Raw genomic sequence first — 18,380 nt, forward strand, 5'->3', positions numbered from 1 at the left:
TCACTGGCTGGGTTCCCCCTTCATCCCTCTGCTGCCTCATCGAGCTGTGGTCTCCCTCCTCCTAATGAGGATGTGAGGGTCTCAGCTGCCCACTCTGCTTTGATGTCCCTTTCCCAGTGCCTCTGGAAAGAGAACCAGAAAGATGTGGTTGGAGCATCTCAGGGAGATGGAAACCCACTAAAAACGGGAAGCGTCAGTGGCTAGTCTCTCCCTCGCTGCAAACGCCAGCAGTCCCCACAGGCTGTCTGGTCTGCGAGGGCCAAGGTAGGCCTGAGGGTCGGTCGGGGATCTGGAAGTGCCGCTCACCACTGCTCACCACATCCACCCACTGCCACTCCCTCTGGCCAGAGCCGCAGAGCAAGCGCCCCCAAAACCTTCTGATACCTGGCAGCTACTGCCTCTCCGCCCCTCCAGCTATTCCCAGCAAGGCGACATCTAAAGGCTTCAGAGGAGTCCCAGCAATGCAGTCCTCCCAAGAGCTGATGCCTCTCTGAATTCGCTGCTTCCTGTCCCAGCTAGCTGGGAGGAGTCCCCATCTCGTGCCATCTAGCCCTGCATCTCCTAAGGGCCTCCTTCCCAAGCTTCAGCAGCTGCTGGCAGGGATGAGCCCCCAGGAAGCTGGAGTGGGGAGGGGACAGCTCCGCACATTCTCTGCTGGCACCGCACTCACTGCAGCTCCCTGTCGCTGCTCCTATACAAATCTCCAGTTCAGATCCCTCATTAAAAGGTCCCTCCCATCCTCAAAAAGCTTCCCCTCTCAGAGTTGCCACAGAACAGGGGCATAGCCACACAATCAACTGCGCATGAACATCTACAGCTCTGCGGTCCCGAGCGAACAAGCTTCCTCTGCCAGCCTGGAAGTTTTGGATGGGCAGAAACCGCATCACTTACTTCTCAGAATCCCCCACCCAGCAAATGCCTGCTCATTATCAGACTGCAGCTCCGCCACCTTCCTGCTCCAAACTTACAGTGCCTACTGGCAGGACCTCCCGAGGGGCTGCCTTCTCTGCCATTCAACACACATGTACCAAGCAGGGTCGCACAGCAGGTCTTCTGCTAGGAGCAGCTGTATTAAGCTCTTCAGAGAAAAGTTATTCAGAGTCCATCAGGAAAATCTGACACTGCTCAGCTCTTAAGGGATCTCACAGGGGAAGTCACACCGTCTGTTAGCGCTAAGTGTTCAAGTAAAGGTGTGCAAAAGAGGTGCCGCTGATGGGAGAGTAAACTGGTGGGTCAACGTGGCAGAGTCAATCACTGTTTCTTTTTTTATTTTTATTTTTTTTGAGATGGCATCTCGCTCTGTCACCCAGGCTGGAGTGCAGTGGTGTGATCTCGGCTCACTGCAACTTCCGCTTCCCAGGTACAAGCGATTCTCCTGCCTCAGCCTCCCGAGTAGCTGGGACTACAGTGCCCACCACCACGCCCAACTAATTTCTGTATTTTTAGTAGAGACGGGGTTTCACCATATTGGCCACACTGGTCTTGAACTCCAGACCTTGTGATCCACCTGCCTCGGCCTCCCAAAGTGCTGCGATTACAGGTGCGAGCCACCGCGCCCAGCCCAATCACTGTTTCATAAACACATCCATTCTACTATTCCACTCATCTGTTCTGCTTCATTCTTGCACAGGAATAAGGGGTTCTCACTGCAGCCATGTCTGATGGGGGAAAAACTAGAAAAAATCTAAAAGTCCACCAACCAGGGTCAAACTCAATCAGCTATGATGCAAACATCCCGTGGGACGCTATGCAGCTATCAAAAAGAATATGAAAGAGTTATCTGTGTTGATATGAAAGGAAAACCAAAACACATTATTATGTCACAAAATGACACCAACAGCAGTAGTTCATCTATTACACAAGCACAATAACTCTTCTCTCTCAGGAGAGAAGAGCAGGAAAGGGACGAAGAGAAGGAACTTTCCTTTTTCACTTACATATATATGTGTATACACACACACAGGCACACACCCCTCTGAGATGTCTGAATTTTTACTAATGTAACAGATAAAAGAAAACAAAAGTACAAAGTGACAGTGCTGGTACCATGCCAGATACAAGTTCCTCTCAAACTCCAAGAAGGCTCAGTAAGTGAGGGGATAAACATCTTTTCTCTCATCAGCCTCCAGGATGAGAAGATGGTGTGGTGGGTGCTGTGCGGTGCACTGGTGCAAAGTCTCAGAGGCCAAGATTCAGTCCAAGCTCTGCTATGACTGCTTGGGTGACCCTGGGGAGGCCACTATGCTTGCCTGAACCAGTTTTCTCAACTGTACTGGGTAGCAGAGAGGTACAGAACATGGGCTTAAAAGTCTACCGACGGTTGGGCATGGTGGCTTATGCCTGTAATCCCAGCACTTTGGGAGGCCAAGGCAGGTGGCTCTCTTGAGGCCAGGAGTTCGAAACCAGCCTGACCAACGTGGCAAAACCCCGTCTCTACTAAAAATACAAAAATCAGCCAGGCGTAGTGGTGATGCACACCTGTAATCCCAGCTACTTGCGAGGCTGAGGCAGGAGAATCGCTTGAACCTGGGAGGCAGTGGTTGCAATGAGCCAAGATCATGCCACTGCACTCCAGCCTGGGTGACAGGGTGAGACTCTGTCTCAAAAAATAAATAAATAAATAAATAAATAAATAAATAAATAAATAAAAGGTCCGCCACAGACCAGCCCTTCTGCTCATCTGCTGGGATCCTAGATAAATCACCCTCTCAAAACCTCCATTTCCTCTCCTGATTTTTTTTAAAGGCAGAGGGAATATCCTTTATCCTCCCAGAATGCTGCAAGAATTAAATGACAGCTCGTATCTTTAGTACTTGCTTGATACAGCGCCCCAGACATGGTATGTGCTCACTAAATTGCAGCTGGTACCGTTATTGCTGAGTGAGGTAATGACACTGCCTCTGCCTACATCACAGGGCATTGTGAAGATCTGATGAGATGTATGCCGGGAAAGAGCTTGGGAAGTAGAGAGTGGGACAGAAGTGAGAGCAGTTACATAAGGATTCTGCTCCCACCCCAGCCCCAAGCCTCAGCCACCACAAGTGAGGGCAGGGGGAGAGTTACTGGAGGGTCTTTACTCATTCTGTGAACAAAACGCTTTTTTTTGAGACAGGCTCTCATTCTTTCGCCCAGGCTGGAGTGCAGTGGTGCAATCATGGCTCACTGCAGCCTCAACCTCCGGGGTTTAAGCAATCCTTCCACCTCAGCCTCCTGAGTAGCTGGGACTACAGGCGCATGTCACCACACCCGGCTAATTTTTGTACTTTTTTGTAGAGATGAGGTCTTGCTATGTTGGCCAGGCTGGCCTCGAACTCCTGGGCTCAAGGGATTCTCCCACCTCAGCCTCCCCAAGTGTTGGGATTACGGGCGTGAGCCACCGCACCCCATCCCTACCGACAAAATTCTCATCAGCTATTTATTTGGGTACCAGCTCCCACTAGATAGAAAACGGCAAATCGGACGGGGAAAGGTGGGCTGCTACAAGCAAGTACTGACAATTTCTGCTAATACTAACTCAGTCCAAGAATCTTCAGACTTTTAGCGGGCCATTCCTGATCCCTTCAAATCCGGACATCTCCATGGTCCTCCAGTCACTGCCAATGGACCTGACGCTCCACGAGGTCACAAACCCTAGCCCAACTCCTCAGACTCTTCCATACAACATCCCTGTCCCAAGCTACCCCACAGACCATGGGGTCTTTTCCCAAGACTTCCACAAACATATCTCCTTTCCCCCCACCCCCGCCTATCCCCGTTCCCTCTGAGATGCCTCCTCATGTTGCCTTCGGGCTCTACAAAATTCTCCCCCCTAAAGCATCACCCCAGGGTAACCCCTAACTCGTCCTCATTGGCACCATCCCAGGACCCTCACCTCCATACTAGACATGCCCAACACCCCCACACTCCAGTTCAGGGCTCTCTACCTACATCCTACAACACACGTCCCATCTCAGTGCCATCGCACCCACTCCTGCACACCCCCAAAGTGGAACTTCCACTCTTAAGCTCACCCATCCAGGCTCCTAGGGTACATTCCCTGCTCTGTTCACACTTCCACTCCAAAGAGCCCTTCCCTGCACTGTGTAGCCACACATGCCCGGGATCCCCAAAGTTTCTCCTCAGAGGGGAAGGCACACATCTTCATCCTGGACCCCTTGAAACCCTCCCCCCACCCGTCGGGTCCTTACACAGCCATCTTTCCGTGCCCACCGTCCAGTCGCCCCGAAACACACCCATCCCAGGTTCCCGACTTCCTCTCCCTAAATCCTCCCGGTTCCCCATCTGGACCCGCTCTTTCCCAGCGGGTCCCAAGTTCCCCCTTTGGACGCTCCCACCTCCAACAAGCACCTGGCTAGGGCCAGGGTCGGGGTCGGGGTCGGGAGTCCCTCGGCGCCCGGCAAGCTTCTGCTCACTCCCACAGGAGACCACTCAGGTCTTTGCCAGACCCCTCCAGCTCCTCTCCACACCCTTTCCCGAGTTCTCTTAGCCTCCCCTCCAGGGCCCGAGTCGCCTCTCTCAGGAGCCCCGCGGCCAGCGTGCTCAGTCCCAGTCCCACTCCAAGCCGGTTGTGGTCCCTCAGCCCCTTTCTCTCGGCCGGTCCCGGTGATCCCTCCCACCCCCGGTCCGTCCACTCCACCTCCGGCCGTCCCGGTCGCGTCCCACCCCGGAGTGCCCTCAGGACACCCCTCGGACGGCCCCTCACTCGCCCTCCGGGACCGTCGCGGTCCCCTCCCGCCCCCCCTCGGCCGTCCCGGCGGCCATTGCTCCAAGATGGCGGCGGCGGCGGCAGCGGGTGAGGCCGGGCTGGGCCGGGCCGGGTGGGGGGTCGGGGGTCCCGGGACGGCGCTCACCTGTAACTCGGCGCGCTCGGCCTCCCAGCGGGCTTTCTCGGCTTCGAAGCGCGCCCACTCGTGCTGGATAAAGTGCAGGATCCCCGGCAGGCTCAGGGGCTCCGGGCCCGCCGTGGGCCCGGGGCTGCCTCCGCCACCGCCTCCCTTACCTGCCGGGCCCGGCCCGGGGGCAGGGGTGGAGACCGGGGCTGCCCCAGTGGGGCCAGGGCCCGCGCCTGAGCCGAGCGGACGGCAGGAGGAGGCGGCGGCGGCGACCGCGGCGGCCGCTCGCTCCTCCATCATGGAGGCCCCGGGGCCGGCCCGCGCGCCCGCTGTGCCTCGCGCGCCTGCGCGGCCGCGCCAACCCCCCCCTCCCCCCGCCCTCCGGCAACCACCGCGCGCGCGCCCGACGGGGGACAGTGGGAAGGGGGGCCGGCGGCGAGCGCGAGGCCAGGCGCGAGCCTCGCCCACCCGGGTCGACACCGAAGGGTAGCGTGCCCGCGCGGGGGGCGGCGGGAGGGAGATCGCGCCCCGAGGAGGGCGAGGGAGACCCAGGCTCCGCGCGACGGTCCCCCTCGCTGGAGTGAGACTGAGGAAGGGGCCGCTTTTTGCCCCCTCCTCCCACTTCGCCCCAGAGAAAGAGCCTTACCCCTTCCACACCCAAACACCACTCTCCTGGACAATTATTTTACTCTGAGAGAAAGGGCGACCAGCAGTAGCCCCATCCTCTCTGATTGCTGGCCAGGTTGGTTGTCATGGTAACCCTTCCCCAGCGGTGGGGGCGAGGTGGTGGGGGGCAGCCTTCCCCTCACTTCCACCTTTGTGGTTATGGAGCCCCAAACCTCTTAGGACTCTGCACCAGGAGAAGGTTGCTAAGGTAACCTAAGTGTCCCTGGTGGTCCTTCTGCTCCTAGCCTCATTGGTTACTATGGCAACCCCCCCCCCCCACCTAGCATTCAGGTAGAAAGGACCCCAGCCCCAAGGACACTGATCTCTAAGAGAAGCACCTCTTCCCCAGCCCCTCCCCCATAGCCACCTAGTTGGCATTACCATGGTAACCGTCTTCCCCCTCCCATCATGGGAGGCCCATGCACCAAACCAACCAGGTGTTTTTATTTAGAGGAGGAGATGCTCTGCTGAGGGGCAGTTGCTATGGTTACAGGGCCTGGACCGTCCTCCGACGGTGAGAAACAGGCAAGTTCAAAGCCTGATTACTATGATAATAGAGCAGCACCCTTCGAGTGACCCTAGGAACCAAGCCTAACCAAAGAGGGGATTTTTTTTTTTTTTTTTTTTTTTTGAGACAGAGTGTCACTCTTGTTGCCCAGGCTGGGATGCAATGGCCCAATCTCGGCTCACCGCAACCTCCGCCTCCCCAGTTCAAGCCGTTCTCCTGCCTCACCCTCCCAAGTAGCTGGGATTACAGGCATGCACCACCACGCCTGGCTAATTTTTTTTTATTTTTAGTAGAGACGGGGTTTCTCCATGTTGGTCACGCTGGTCTTGAACTCCCGACCTCAGGTGATCTGCCTCAGGCCCGCCTGGGCCTCCCAAAGTGCTGGGATTACAGGCGTGAGCCATTGCGCCCGGCCAGGGGATGTTTTAAGAATGTCTCTCAGAGGTGGAGTGTGTCTAGGGAAGGGGTTGTCATGGTAACAGCTTCTGTTGGCTTCTAGCCCTACCTTTTCTGGACACATTCATGCTAGAGGGATGGTTATAGGTTGCTATAATAACTGACATCCCTCCCATTCACCCCACCCCACTCCTGAGACACCCCAGGTGGTGCCCGAGATTATGGGACTTCAAGAGAAAGGATTCCCTGACCTTTCTCTTGCCACTTTTGTGGATAAGATGAAATTGTGCTCTGTTGAACGGAAATGGCTGATTTGGGATTTTCTGATTCTCCTCCTCTCAGGAGCGCAGCTCAGCTGGGCTGGAACTGCCCTCCTGGAACTCCCCCAGCCTGCAACCTAGGAGGTAAGAAGTCCCTCAGTGTCACCTGCACTCTCATGGAAACTGCCCTTCCCTCATTCCCTAAGGCTTTCCCATGTCCCTCATTTTTTTCTTTTTCTTTCTTTCTTTTTTTTTTTTTTTTTTTTGCGACAGAGTGTCGCTCTGTTGCCCGGGCTGAAATGCAGTGGCATGGTCACGGCTCACTGCGACCTCCACCTCCCTGGTTCAAGCGATTCTCCTGCCTCAACCTCCTGAGTAGCTGGGATTACAGGCACCTGCCACCACACCCGGCTAATTTTTTGTATTTTTAATAAAGACAGGGTTTCACCTTGTTGGCCAGGCTGGTCTCGAACTTCTGACCTCGTGATCCGCCCGCCTCGGCCTCCCAGAGTGCTAGAATTACAGGCGTGAGCCACCGCGCCCAACCCTCTCATTTTTTTCTAACAGTCACATTCCCATTCCACAGGTGCAGGGACTGAGGCTCAGGCCAAATCACAACTCAGACCTGGTGAACCCAAGGCCTGAAGAGAATTTGGATTCATTTACATTGTTTTGTGGGGACTGGAGAGACAAGTAAACTCTCAGCTTAACTGTCCCCTCCCGCTCTGACTACCATTTCTAAGGCAAGCCCCCTGTTTCTACTCTTGCGCCCCCTGCTGGTTTCCTGCCCTATCTGTAAGTTGCATGGCTTTTGTCCGTCTTTTTTTTTTTTTTTTTTTTTTTTGAGACAGGGTCTCACCCAGGCTGGAGTGAAATGAAGCAATCTCGGCTCACTGCAACCTCCGCCTCCCGAGTTCAAGCGATTCTCACACCTCAGCCTCCCCAATAGCTGGGATTACAGGTGTGCACCACCATGCCCAGCTAATCTTTGTATTTTTTGGTAGAGAGGGGGTTTCACCATATTGCCCACACTGGTCTCTAACTCCTGACCTCAGGTGATCCGACTGCCTGGGCCTCCCAAAGTACTGAGATTACAGGTGTGAGCCACCACACGTGGCCCTGTCAGTCTTCTTTCTGTCTTCTGGAGGGCTGACCTAATGAGTACCTCGTTCATTCTGTATCCTCAAAACACAGGGTCCACCACAAAGAATACTTGAGTTTGTTGAGTTACTGAGTTGAATTAATTTATTAATGTGCCATAGCCAAGCTTTGAAAGCACCTGTCAGGTTAGGGCTGGGGAAGGCTCACCAAAGATGAGCTGAGAGTCCGGGCTTCAGAAAGAACCCAAGAGAGAAGGCAAAGTTTATTGGTTTAAAGTACGACTCTGTAGCCAGCTTCTTGGATCAACTCTTGGGTCCACTACTTCACATTGTGTGACCTTGAATAAGAGACTTTAACTCTTTAACTCTCTGCCTTTGTTTCCTTTTTTTTTTGAGATAAGGTCTCGCGGCCGGGCACAGTGGCTCACGCCTATAATCCCAGCACTTTGGGAGGCCGAGGCGGGTGGATCACGAGGTCAGGAGATCTAGACCATCCTGGCCAACATAGTGAAACCCCATCTCTACTAAAAATACAAAAATTAGCCGGGCATGGTGGCGCATGCCTGTAATCCCAGCTGCTCGGGAGGCGGAGGCAGGGGAATCCCTTGAACCAGGGAGTTGGAGGTTGCAGTGAGCGGAGATCGCGCCACAGCACTCTAGCCTGGCGACAGAGCGAGACTGTGTCTCAAAAAAAAAAAAAAAGTCTCACTGTGTCACCCAGGCTGGAGTGCAGTGGCACAATCTCAACTCACTGCAACCTCTGCCTCCTAGACTCAAGTAATCCTACCACTTCAGCCACCAGAATAGCTGGGACTACAGGCGCACACCACCATGCCTGGCTAATTTTTAATTTTTTTGTAGAGACGGGGTCTTACCAGTCCATGCTGGTCTCAAACTCCCAGGCTCAAGCAATCTCCCCCAGCCTCATCCTCCCAAAGCGCTGGGATCACAGGCGTGAGCCACCATGTCGGCTGGTTTCCATTTTTAAATGTGATCATAACACGAGGATTAAACAAGTGAATATGCATAAAGTGCTTAGAACAGGGCCTGGCACATGGTGAGCTGCTAGAATTGTTATTATTATCCTCTCGATTCAGAAAAATGTAGAACATTCAGACCTTCAAAATCATCATTGTATCCACTTTGCCCCAGCGAAGGGATTTGTAGCCCTTAGAGGTGGTGAAGTCTGCATGGCTTTGTCAGGGTACTAGATGATTCCTTTCCCCGCCTCGGGTTCCCTCACACCCTCACCAGCAGGTGGCACCTCCTCATCTGGCCATCAAATCTGCTGGTGTCTGGTCTGCGAGGGCCAAGGGTTGTGCTGGGCCTGAGGGTAGCCAGGACCTGGCTGCTGTCCTCTGCCCTACTGGGCACCTCCTGCCTGGCCCAGAGTCAGTCAGACAGTGTGGCAAGAGCCAGGGCCTCAGAAGCGGAGACCTCGGTTCTCGACCCTGCATCCTTCTCATCTCTCTGAGCCAGAGGTTCCTGTCTTTCTTTTTTGAGACTGGGTCTCGCTCTGTCGCCCAGGCTGTAGTGCAGTGGCTGGATCACAGCTCACTGCAGCCCCCACCTCCTGGGCTCAAGGGACCCTCCCGCCTCAGCCTCCCTCCTAAGTAGCTGAGACCACAGGTAGGCACCACCACACCTGGCTGATTTTTGTATTTTTTGTAGAGACAGAGTTTTGCTATATTGCCCAGGCTAGTCTTGAACTCCTGAGCTCAAGCAATCCTCCTGCCTCAGCTTCCCATAGTGCTAGGATTACAGGAGTGAGCCCCCATACCCAGCCCACGTTCCCTATCTTAATAATTCAAGTCACTCATTCATTCAACACATATTTATTGAGCACCTGCTATGCGCCAAGCACTGAGCTGTGCTCTGGGGATACAGTAGGGAAGAAAACAGATTCCCTGCCTTCCATGGAGATTCTGACAACAAACAAGCTAAGTAAAATCCACGTGATAACTACTAGGGGAGCAAAATAAAGCAGGAATAGGGGATAGGAAGTGCATGGGTGATAGGGAGATGCTTTTTTTTTTTTTTTTTTTTTTTTTTTAAAGAGACACAGGGTCTCACTCTATTGCCCAGGCTGGAGTGCAGTGGCGCCATCACAGCTCACTGCACCCTTGACTTCCCCAGCTCAAGTGATCCTCCTACCTCAGCCTCCTAAGTAACTGGGACTACAGGTGCAAGCCATCACATTCAGCTAGTTTTGTTTATTTTTTGTAGAGATGGCATCTCACTCTGTTACCCAGGCTGATCTCAAACTCCCGGTCTCAAGCTATCTGCCTACCTCAACCTCCCAAAGTGCTGGAATTATAGGTGTGAGCCACCACACCTGGCCAAGATGCATTTTTGTTTATTTACTTATTTTGAGACAGAGTTTTGTTCTTGTTGTCCAGGCTGGAGTACAATGGCATGGTCTCAGCTCACTGCAGCCTCTACCTCCTGGGTTCAAGCAATTCTCCTGCCTCAGCCTCCCAAGTAGCTGGGATTACAGGCGCCTGTCACCATGCCCAGCTAATTTTTTTGTATTTTTAATAGAGATGGGGTTTCACCATGTTGGCCAGGCTGGTCTTGAACTCCTGACCTCAGGCGATCTGCCCGCCTTGGCCTCCCAAAGTGCTGGGATTACAGGCATGAGCCCCCATGCCCAGCCCACCAAGATGCATTTTTAAATAGGATGGCCAGAGGAAGGGGTCATGGGAAGGTGACATTGGAGCGATGGGGGTGGGGGGCGGCGCGGTGGGGTGGATCCCATGTGGATATCTGGGATAAGAACACTCAGACAGAGGCAACAGGCAGTTCTGCAGCTGGAGTGTCCCAGGTGTGTTTGAAAGATGGCGTTGGCGGCCAATGTTCCTAGAGCTGAGAGAGTGAGTAGGAAAGGACAGAAGATCACACGAGGCCTTATGGGCCACATTGAGGACCTTGGTTTTTCCTGCGAGGTGCGAGCCACGGAAGGGCCTGAGCAGAGCCAGGACAGGATGAAATGTGAGTTGTAACAGGATCTCTCGAGGTGCTGAATGAGGAACAGACCACAGGAACAGAAGCAGGAAGACAGTCTCTTGCTGTGACCTTCAAGTATATGCAGACTAACCATCTAATATGTGTTCGGAGCTCCTATGTACCTAAACTCTAAGATTTTGAAAGGCTTGAGGTTCTGTGGTTGCAAAGGTTCCTGCCCCTGCACTAATGGGAGCTCCACAAGGGCAGGAATGTTGTCTGTCTCTGAGCATCTGTTGCTCTCTCTCCAGTGCCTAGAACAGTGCCTGGCATGTTGTAGGAGTTCAAAAAATAGATGTTGAAGGATTGAAGGAAGGAAGAATCAATCTAAGGTCCAGAAGGCAATTCCAGGATTCTAAAGATTAGAAAGATAGAAAGGACATGGTAACTCACACCTGTAATCCTGGCACTTTGGGAGGCCGAGACGGGAGGATCACTTGAGGTCGGGAGTTCGAGACCAGCCTGGGCAATATAGTGGGAGCCAGTCTCCACAAAAATGTGTTTGAAAAATTAGCCAGGCACAGTATTGCATGCCTGTAGTCCCAGGTACTCGGGAGGCTGAGGCAGGAGGATGGCTTGAACACAGGAATTCAAGGCTGCAGTGAGCCGTGATTGCACCACTGCATTCAAGCTTGGGCAGCAGAGCAAGACGCTGTCCCTTTAAAAAAAAAAATTATTTTGGCTGGGTGTGGTGGCTCACTCCTGTAATCCCAACATTTTGGGAAGCCAAGGCGGGCGGATCATGAGGTCAAGGGATTGAGACCATCCTGGCCAACATGGTGAAAACCTGTTTCTACTAAAAATACAAAAATTAGCCGGGCATGGTGGCACGCGCCTGTAGTCCCAGCTACTCAGGAGGCTGAGGCAGGAGAATCGCTTGAACCCTGGAGGCAGAGGTTGCAGTGAGCCGAGATCGCACCACTGCACTCCAGCCTGGCAACAGAGCGAGACTCCATCTCAAAAAAAAAATTGTTTTTCACTGGGCGCGGTGGTTCATGCCTATAATCCCAGCACTTTGGGAGGCCAGGGCGGGTGGATCACCTGAGGTCAGGAGTTCGAGACCAGCCTGACCAACATGGAGAAACCCCATCTCTATTAAAAATACAAAATTAGCCTGGTGTGGTGGCGCATGCCTGTAATCCCAGCTACTCAGGAGGCTGAGGCAGGAGAATCGCTTGAACCTAGGAGGCGGAGGTTGCGGTGAGCCTAGATGGCGCCATTGCACTTCACCCTGGGCAACGAGAGTGAAATTTTGTATTAAAAGAAAAAAAAAAAAAAATATATATATATATATATATATACACATATATATATAATTAGCCGGGTGTGGTGGTGGGCGCCTGTAGTCCCAGCTACTCGGGAGGCTGAGGCAGGAGAATTGCTTGAACGCGGGAGGCAGAGATTGCAGTGAGATGAGATCGCCCCCACTGCACTCCAGCCTGGGCAACAGAGGGAGACTCCATCTCAAAAAAAAAAAAAAGAAAAGAAATAAAAGCAGTTTGAGAAAATGTTCAGGGTGACTTAAGCATACAGGTTGGGGAAAGCATGGCAAGAGACGAGGGTGGAATCGGGGGCAGACAAGGGGAATGTCAGAAGAAGCTTCCACTTTCTCCCCTGGGCACTGGGGAGCCATGGCAAGTTCAGAGCAGGGGAAGGAGAGGTCCGACTTGTGCTTTAGGAAGACTCCTCTGGTTATCATGGGGAGAGGAATTGCCAGGAGACCAGAGGGAGGTTGGATGGGACTGTGGGTGGACCTGGTTGAGGAGGGAGCTGTGGAAATGGGGAGGAGGGGACAGAGAATTTAGGACATAGGGAGGTTAGTTGGATGCCCCCTTTCTCTAGGAAGGGCAGAAACCTACAAAAAGCCTTCATGGGGAAACTATTTGATCATCTGCTTGGAACCCAGAGCTACACCACCTGGGCTGGAGACCAGCCAGCCAAATTTTCAAAGTCGCGGTGGGGACAAGGAGACAGCGCCATCTGGTGCTTGAGGGTGTGGCCAATGAATGTGGAGGGGAGTGTCCTAAGGTTGGCAGCCTCTTTTGATGCAAGCTACCCCAGTTTTTTGTTGTTGTTGGGTATTTTGAGACAGGGTCTCACTCTCATCCAGGCTGAGTGCAGTGGCACGATCATGGCTCACTGGCTCAAGCCATCCCCCCACCTCAGCATCCTGAGTGGCTGGGACCATAGGTGAGTAGCACCACACCCAGCTAATTTTTTATTTTTTGTAGAGATGAAGTCTCCTTATGTTACTCAGGTTGGTCTCGAACTACTGGACTCAAGTGATCCTCCTGCCTTGGCCTCCCAAATTGCTGGGATCATAGGCATGAGTCACTGTACCTGGCCCACCCCACTTTTGTTTTTTCTTTTTTTTTTTAATTTTTATTTATTTATTTATTTATTTATTTATTTTTTTCGAGACAGAGTCTCACTCTGTTGCCCAGGCTGGAGTGCAATGGTGCCATCTCGGCTCACCGTAACCTCCACCTCCCGGTTCAAGTGATCCTCTTGCCTTGGCCTCCCAAATTGCTGAGATCACAGGCGTGAGTCACTGTACCTGGCCCACCCCACTTTTGTTTTTCTTTTTTTTAATTTGTTTGTTTGTTTATTTATTTATTTATTTTTCGAGACGGCGTCTCGCTCTGTCGCCCAGGCTGGAGTGCAATGGTGCCATCTCGGCTCACTGCAACCTCCATCTCTCAGGTTCAAGCGATTTCCTGCCTCAGCCTCCTGAGTAGCTGGGATTACAGGCACCCGCCCTCACACCCAGCTAACTTTTGTATTTTTAGTAGAGATGGGGTTTCACTGTGTTGGCCAGGCTGGTCTCAAACTCCTGACCTCAGGTAATCCACCCGCCTTGTCCTCTCAAAGTGCTGGGATTACAGGCATAAGCCACCGCGCCCAGCCTAACCTTTTTTTATTTATATTTTTCAGCACCCCACTTAAAAAAATTTTTTTTAATTCTGATTAAATATATATAACATTAAATGTACCATCTTAACCATTTTTCAGCACACAGTTCAGTAATGTTAAGTGCATTCACACTGTTGTGCCAACAAACCTCTGGGACCTTTTCATCTTCCCAAACTGAAACTCTGTACCTATCAAACAACTCCCCATTCCCCCCTGCCCGCAACCCCTGGCACCCGTCATTCTACTTTATGTTTCTATTAGTTTGACTCACTCTGTTTAAACAAACAAAAAAAAATTCTGAGGACACCCAGAGTTGGTGCATGGCCCATACTGGGAGGTCAGGGAGTGCTTCCTGGAGGAGGGGAAGTCAAAGCTGAAACCAAATAGGGAAAAGAAAGGGAATTGAGAAAGAGCTGTAGAAAGGGGCAAGGCTGAGGGTGGCAGAAGGGGGTGGTTCTGACAATCAGCTGTTGCCTTCCCTTTCGTCCCCCTCCCCCAGGATGCCCCGGAGGCACAGCTAGCCCCAGACTTCGGCCACATGCGGCTCACCCGCTGCCAGGCTGCCCTGGCGGCCGCCATCACCCTCAACCTTCTGGTCCTCTTCTATGTCTCGTGGCTGCAGCACCAGCCTAGGAATTCCCGGGCCCGGGGGCCCCGCCGTGCCTCTGCTGCCGGCCCCCGTGTCACCGTCCTGGTGCGGGAGTTCGAGGCATTTGACAACGCGGTGCCCGAGCTGGTAGACTCCTTCCTGCAGCAAGACCCGGCTCAGCCCGTGGTGGTGGCAGCCGACACGCTCCCCTACCCGCCCCTGGCCCTGCCACGCATCCCCAACGTTCGTCTGGCACTGCTCCAGCCCGCCCTGGACCGGCCAGCCGCAGCCTCGCGCCCGGAGACCTACGTGGCCACCGAGTTCGTGGCCCTAGTACCTGATGGGGCGCGGGTTGAGGCACCTGGCCAGCTGGAGCTCATGGTGGAGGCGCTCCGCGCGGGAAGCGCACGTCTGGTGGCCGCCCCGGTTGCCACGGCCAACCCTGCCAGGTGCCTGGCCCTGAATGTCAGCCTGCGAGAGTGGACCGCCCGCTATGGCGCAGCCCCAGCTGCGCCCCGCTGCGACGCCCTGGACGGAGATGCTGTGGTGCTCCTGCGCGCCCGCGACCTCTTCAACCTCTCGGCGCCCCTGGCCCGGCCGGTGGGCACCAGCCTCTTTCTGCAGACCGCTCTTCGCGGCTGGGCGGTGCAGCTGCTGGACTTGACCTTCGCCGCGGCGCGCCAGCCCCCGCTGGCCACGGCCCACGCGCGCTGGAAGGCTGAGCGCGAGGGACGCGCTCGGCGGACGGCGCTGCTCCGCTCGGTGGGCATCCGCCTAGTCAGCTGGGAGGGCGGGCGGCTGGAGTGGTTCGGCTGCAACAAGGAGACCACGCGCTGCTTCGGAACCGTGGTGGGCGACACGCCCGCCTACCTCTACGAGGAGCGCTGGACGCCCCCCTGCTGCCTGCGCGCGCTGCGCGAGACCGCCCGCTATGTGGTGGGCGTGCTGGAGGCTGCGGGCGTGCGCTACTGGCTCGAGGGCGGCTCACTGCTGGGGGCCGCCCGCCATGGGGACATCATCCCATGGGACTACGACGTAGACCTGGGCATCTACTTGGAGGACGTGGGCAACTGCGAGCAGCTGCGGGGGGCAGAGGCCGGCTCGGTGGTGGATGAGCGCGGCTTCGTATGGGAGAAGGCGGTCGAGGGCGACTTTTTCCGCGTGCAGTACAGCGAAAGCAACCACCTGCACGTGGACCTGTGGCCCTTCTACCCTCGCAATGGCGTCATGACCAAGGACACGTGGCTGGACCACCGGCAGGATGTGGAGTTCCCCGAGCACTTCCTGCAGCCCCTGGTGCCCCTGCCCTTTGCCGGCTTCGTGGCGCAGGCGCCTAACAACTACCGCCGCTTCCTGGAGCTCAAGTTCGGGCCTGGGGTCATCGAGAACCCCCAGTACCCCAACCCGGCACTGCTGAGTCTGACGGGAAGCGGCTGAAGCCCTGATAACCTCGCCTTTGTTTTTCGGGGGTCTGTCTGGATGTGGAGAAGCTCTGTGTGAGCGGTGAGGGGTGGAGGGATGTCGCGGAGAGGGAAAGAGGGAAACTGACCAAGAAAGAAATTCGAAGGAGAGCACGAGAGAAGGCTGGCATTGGCAGGAGGAGAGCACCAGGACGAGGATGGGAAGCGACCTCCAGATTTATCAAATGGTCATGCCCACTGGGAGCCGTGGATATGCGTGGGGACATCCTGGGTCATCCCAGTCATGGAGGGAGACGGGGATGTCACGCCGTCCCGCAGGGCCCAGCACGGCCCCAGACCCGAAAAAAGTGTCCTGCCCAAGATTCCGAGAGCCCTGCGCTCTAGGGCAGGGGCAGAGTCTTGGAAACAGTGCAGGCTCTGGAGCCAGACTGGCAAGATTCAAATCCTGGCTCTATCGCTTCGGAGCCAGGTGGGCCTAGGGGCGCGTCGCCGTCTCTCTGTGTCTCAGTTGCTTCCAGAATGCGGGACCTTTGGCTGCAGGGGTTGCTTCCGCCACTAGAGGGCGCGCCGGTCCCGCTCCTGGTGGCCCACCGTGGCTGCCCGGGCGACAGTACGCCCAGGGCCTCTGTTCCATAGCCATCTACTCTCTTGAGCCTTTGGACTTCTCTCCAAGCCCCTGTGGGAGGCAGACAGCAGTGACCACCTCCCCTTCTTTCGGACTGCGACCTCCTTCCCTCCTGGGAGAGCCCTGTGACCTGCATGCTACTCTTAACTATTCTATTCAAGACTGAATAGAAGTATTTCAGTCTTGCAGAGGAGGAACTGCTCAGAGCTCCGAGGTGCGGCTGTGGTCAAGAACCGGGTGCTGGGCCGGGCGCGGGGGCTCACGCCTGTAATCCCAGCACTTTGGGAGGCCGAGGTGGGAGGATCGCTTGAGCCCAGGAGTTTGAGACCAGCCTCGGCAACATGCCAAGACCCCGTCTCTATTTTTAAAAAAGAAAAAGAACCGACTTCTGAATCTCAGCTCCACTCATGATTATTACCTCATTATTTCAGCTGTCTGCACCTAATTCCCCACTTGCACGGCAGGGTAGACAATAACCATAGCTCACACTCGCTGAGCACCTACTGGGTACCAGGCACCATTCTCAGTGTTTCACCTGGATCAACTAATGCGTCCCTCACCTCAGCCCTCTGAAGTGACAGCTGCTATTATTTTCATTATACAGATGAAGAAGCTGAGGCCAGAATCGTGAAGTCACTTGCTCAAGGTCAGGCAGCTTAGGAAGGGGCAGATCGGGGGCTTGAACCCAGGTGGTCAGGCTCTGGAGCCCACAATTGTCTTACCCACTATGCCCCTCTCTAGTCATGGTCCCCAAGAGGGGCTTGGAGACCCACTTAGCAGGTGAAAGCAATGGCAGCCTTCCTTATTTGATTATGCACCTAAGAATAAATGGTATTTGGGCATGTATTCCCAATATGTGTATATTTATTTATAAATACATACAGATACTATTATCTGTATGTTAGTAATAAAGCTTATTCAATTTTAAAATTATGAATATGAATAGGGTTTTTTTTAATATTTCTTGCCTCATCCCAATGACTTGTTTTGCATACCCAGGTGTGAGCACCCAGCATTCAAGACCACAGGTTAAAAAAAAAAAAAAAAAAAAAGCTGGCTGGGCGCGGAGGCTCACGCCTGTGATCCCAACACTTTGGGAGGTTGAGACAGGAGGATCACTTGAGCTCGGGAGTTCGAGACCAGCCTGAGCAATAGAGCAAGACTCTTCTCAATTAAAAATAATAAATGAAGCCAGGCATGGTGGCTCACGCCTGTAATCCCAACACTTTGGGAGCCCAAGGCGGACGGATCACAAGGTCAAGAGATCGAGACCATCCTGGCTAACACAGTGAAACTCCGTCTCTACTAAAAATACAAAAAATTAGCTGGACATAGTGGCGGGCACCTGTAGTCCCAGCTACTCGGGAGGCTGAGGCAGGAGAATGGCGTGAACCTGGGAGGCGGAGCTTGCAGTGAGCCGAGATTGCGCCACTGCCCTCCAGCCTGGGCAACAGAGCAAGACTCCATCTCAAAAAAATAAAATAAATTAATAAATAATAAATAAGAGGCAAAATGTTAAAAATAAGCAAGGACTGGGCACAGTGGCTCATGCCTGTAATCCCGGTACTTTAGGAGGCCAAAATTGGAGGATCCTTTAAGGCCAAGAGTTCAAGATCAGGCTGGGCAACATAGCGAGATCCCCTGTCTCTACAAAATAATAAAAAAATAGCCACTGTATTAGTCCCTTCTCACGCTACTAATAAAGACCTACCCGAGACTGGGTAATTTATAAAGGAGGAAAGGCTTAATCGACCCACAGTTCAGCACAGCTGGGGAGGCCTCATGAAACTTACAATCATGGCAGAAGGAGAAGCAAACACATCTTGTGATGGCAGGAAGGAGAAGTTCCAAGCAAAAGGGGGAAAGCTCCTTATAAAACCATTAGATCTCGTGAGAACTCACTATCACGAGAACAGCATGGGGGTAACCGCCCCCGTGATTCAATTACCTCCCACCCGGTCCCTCCCACGACACATGGGGATTATCAGAACTACAATTCGAGATGAGATTTGGGTGGGAACACAGCCAAACCGTATCAGCCAGGCATGATGGCATGCACCTGTAGTC

General features: G+C 53.9%; 2 protein-coding genes across 11 annotated transcripts in view; one reads left to right on the forward strand and one right to left on the reverse strand.

The window, feature by feature from the left end:
• The window catches only part of STRN4 (striatin 4), a 27,001-nt gene extending 21,840 nt beyond the window's left edge, over positions 1 to 5,161 (reverse strand). For both annotated transcript variants that reach the window (XM_024238409.3, XM_024238408.3), the window contains exon 1: positions 4,851 to 5,161. In XM_024238409.3, the coding sequence (XP_024094177.1) occupies positions 4,851 to 5,132 (282 nt within the window). In that variant the 5' untranslated portion in view covers positions 5,133 to 5,161. The remainder of the gene's footprint in view (positions 1 to 4,850) is intronic.
• Positions 4,319 to 17,246, forward strand: FKRP (fukutin related protein). 9 transcript variants are annotated; one of them, XM_063720145.1, is made up of 4 exons: positions 4,319 to 4,792; positions 6,745 to 6,806; positions 7,249 to 7,623; positions 14,178 to 17,246. In XM_063720145.1, the coding sequence occupies exon 4, from the start codon at positions 14,217 to 14,219 to the stop codon at positions 15,702 to 15,704; it is 1,488 nt and encodes a 495-aa protein (XP_063576215.1). In that variant the 5' UTR covers positions 4,319 to 4,792; positions 6,745 to 6,806; positions 7,249 to 7,623; positions 14,178 to 14,216; the 3' UTR covers positions 15,705 to 17,246. The 9 variants fall into 9 exon arrangements, with proteins under 9 accessions (XP_063576215.1, XP_024094179.3, XP_024094178.3 ...); XM_024238411.3 differs by having other exon boundaries at positions 7,249 to 7,457; XM_024238410.3 differs by having other exon boundaries at positions 7,249 to 7,405.
• Positions 17,247 to 18,380: the final 1,134 nt, after the last annotated feature.

The sequence above is a fragment of the Pongo abelii genome, chromosome 20 (genome assembly GCF_028885655.2).
Source record: "Pongo abelii isolate AG06213 chromosome 20, NHGRI_mPonAbe1-v2.0_pri, whole genome shotgun sequence".
Lineage (NCBI taxonomy): Eukaryota > Metazoa > Chordata > Mammalia > Primates > Hominidae > Pongo > Pongo abelii.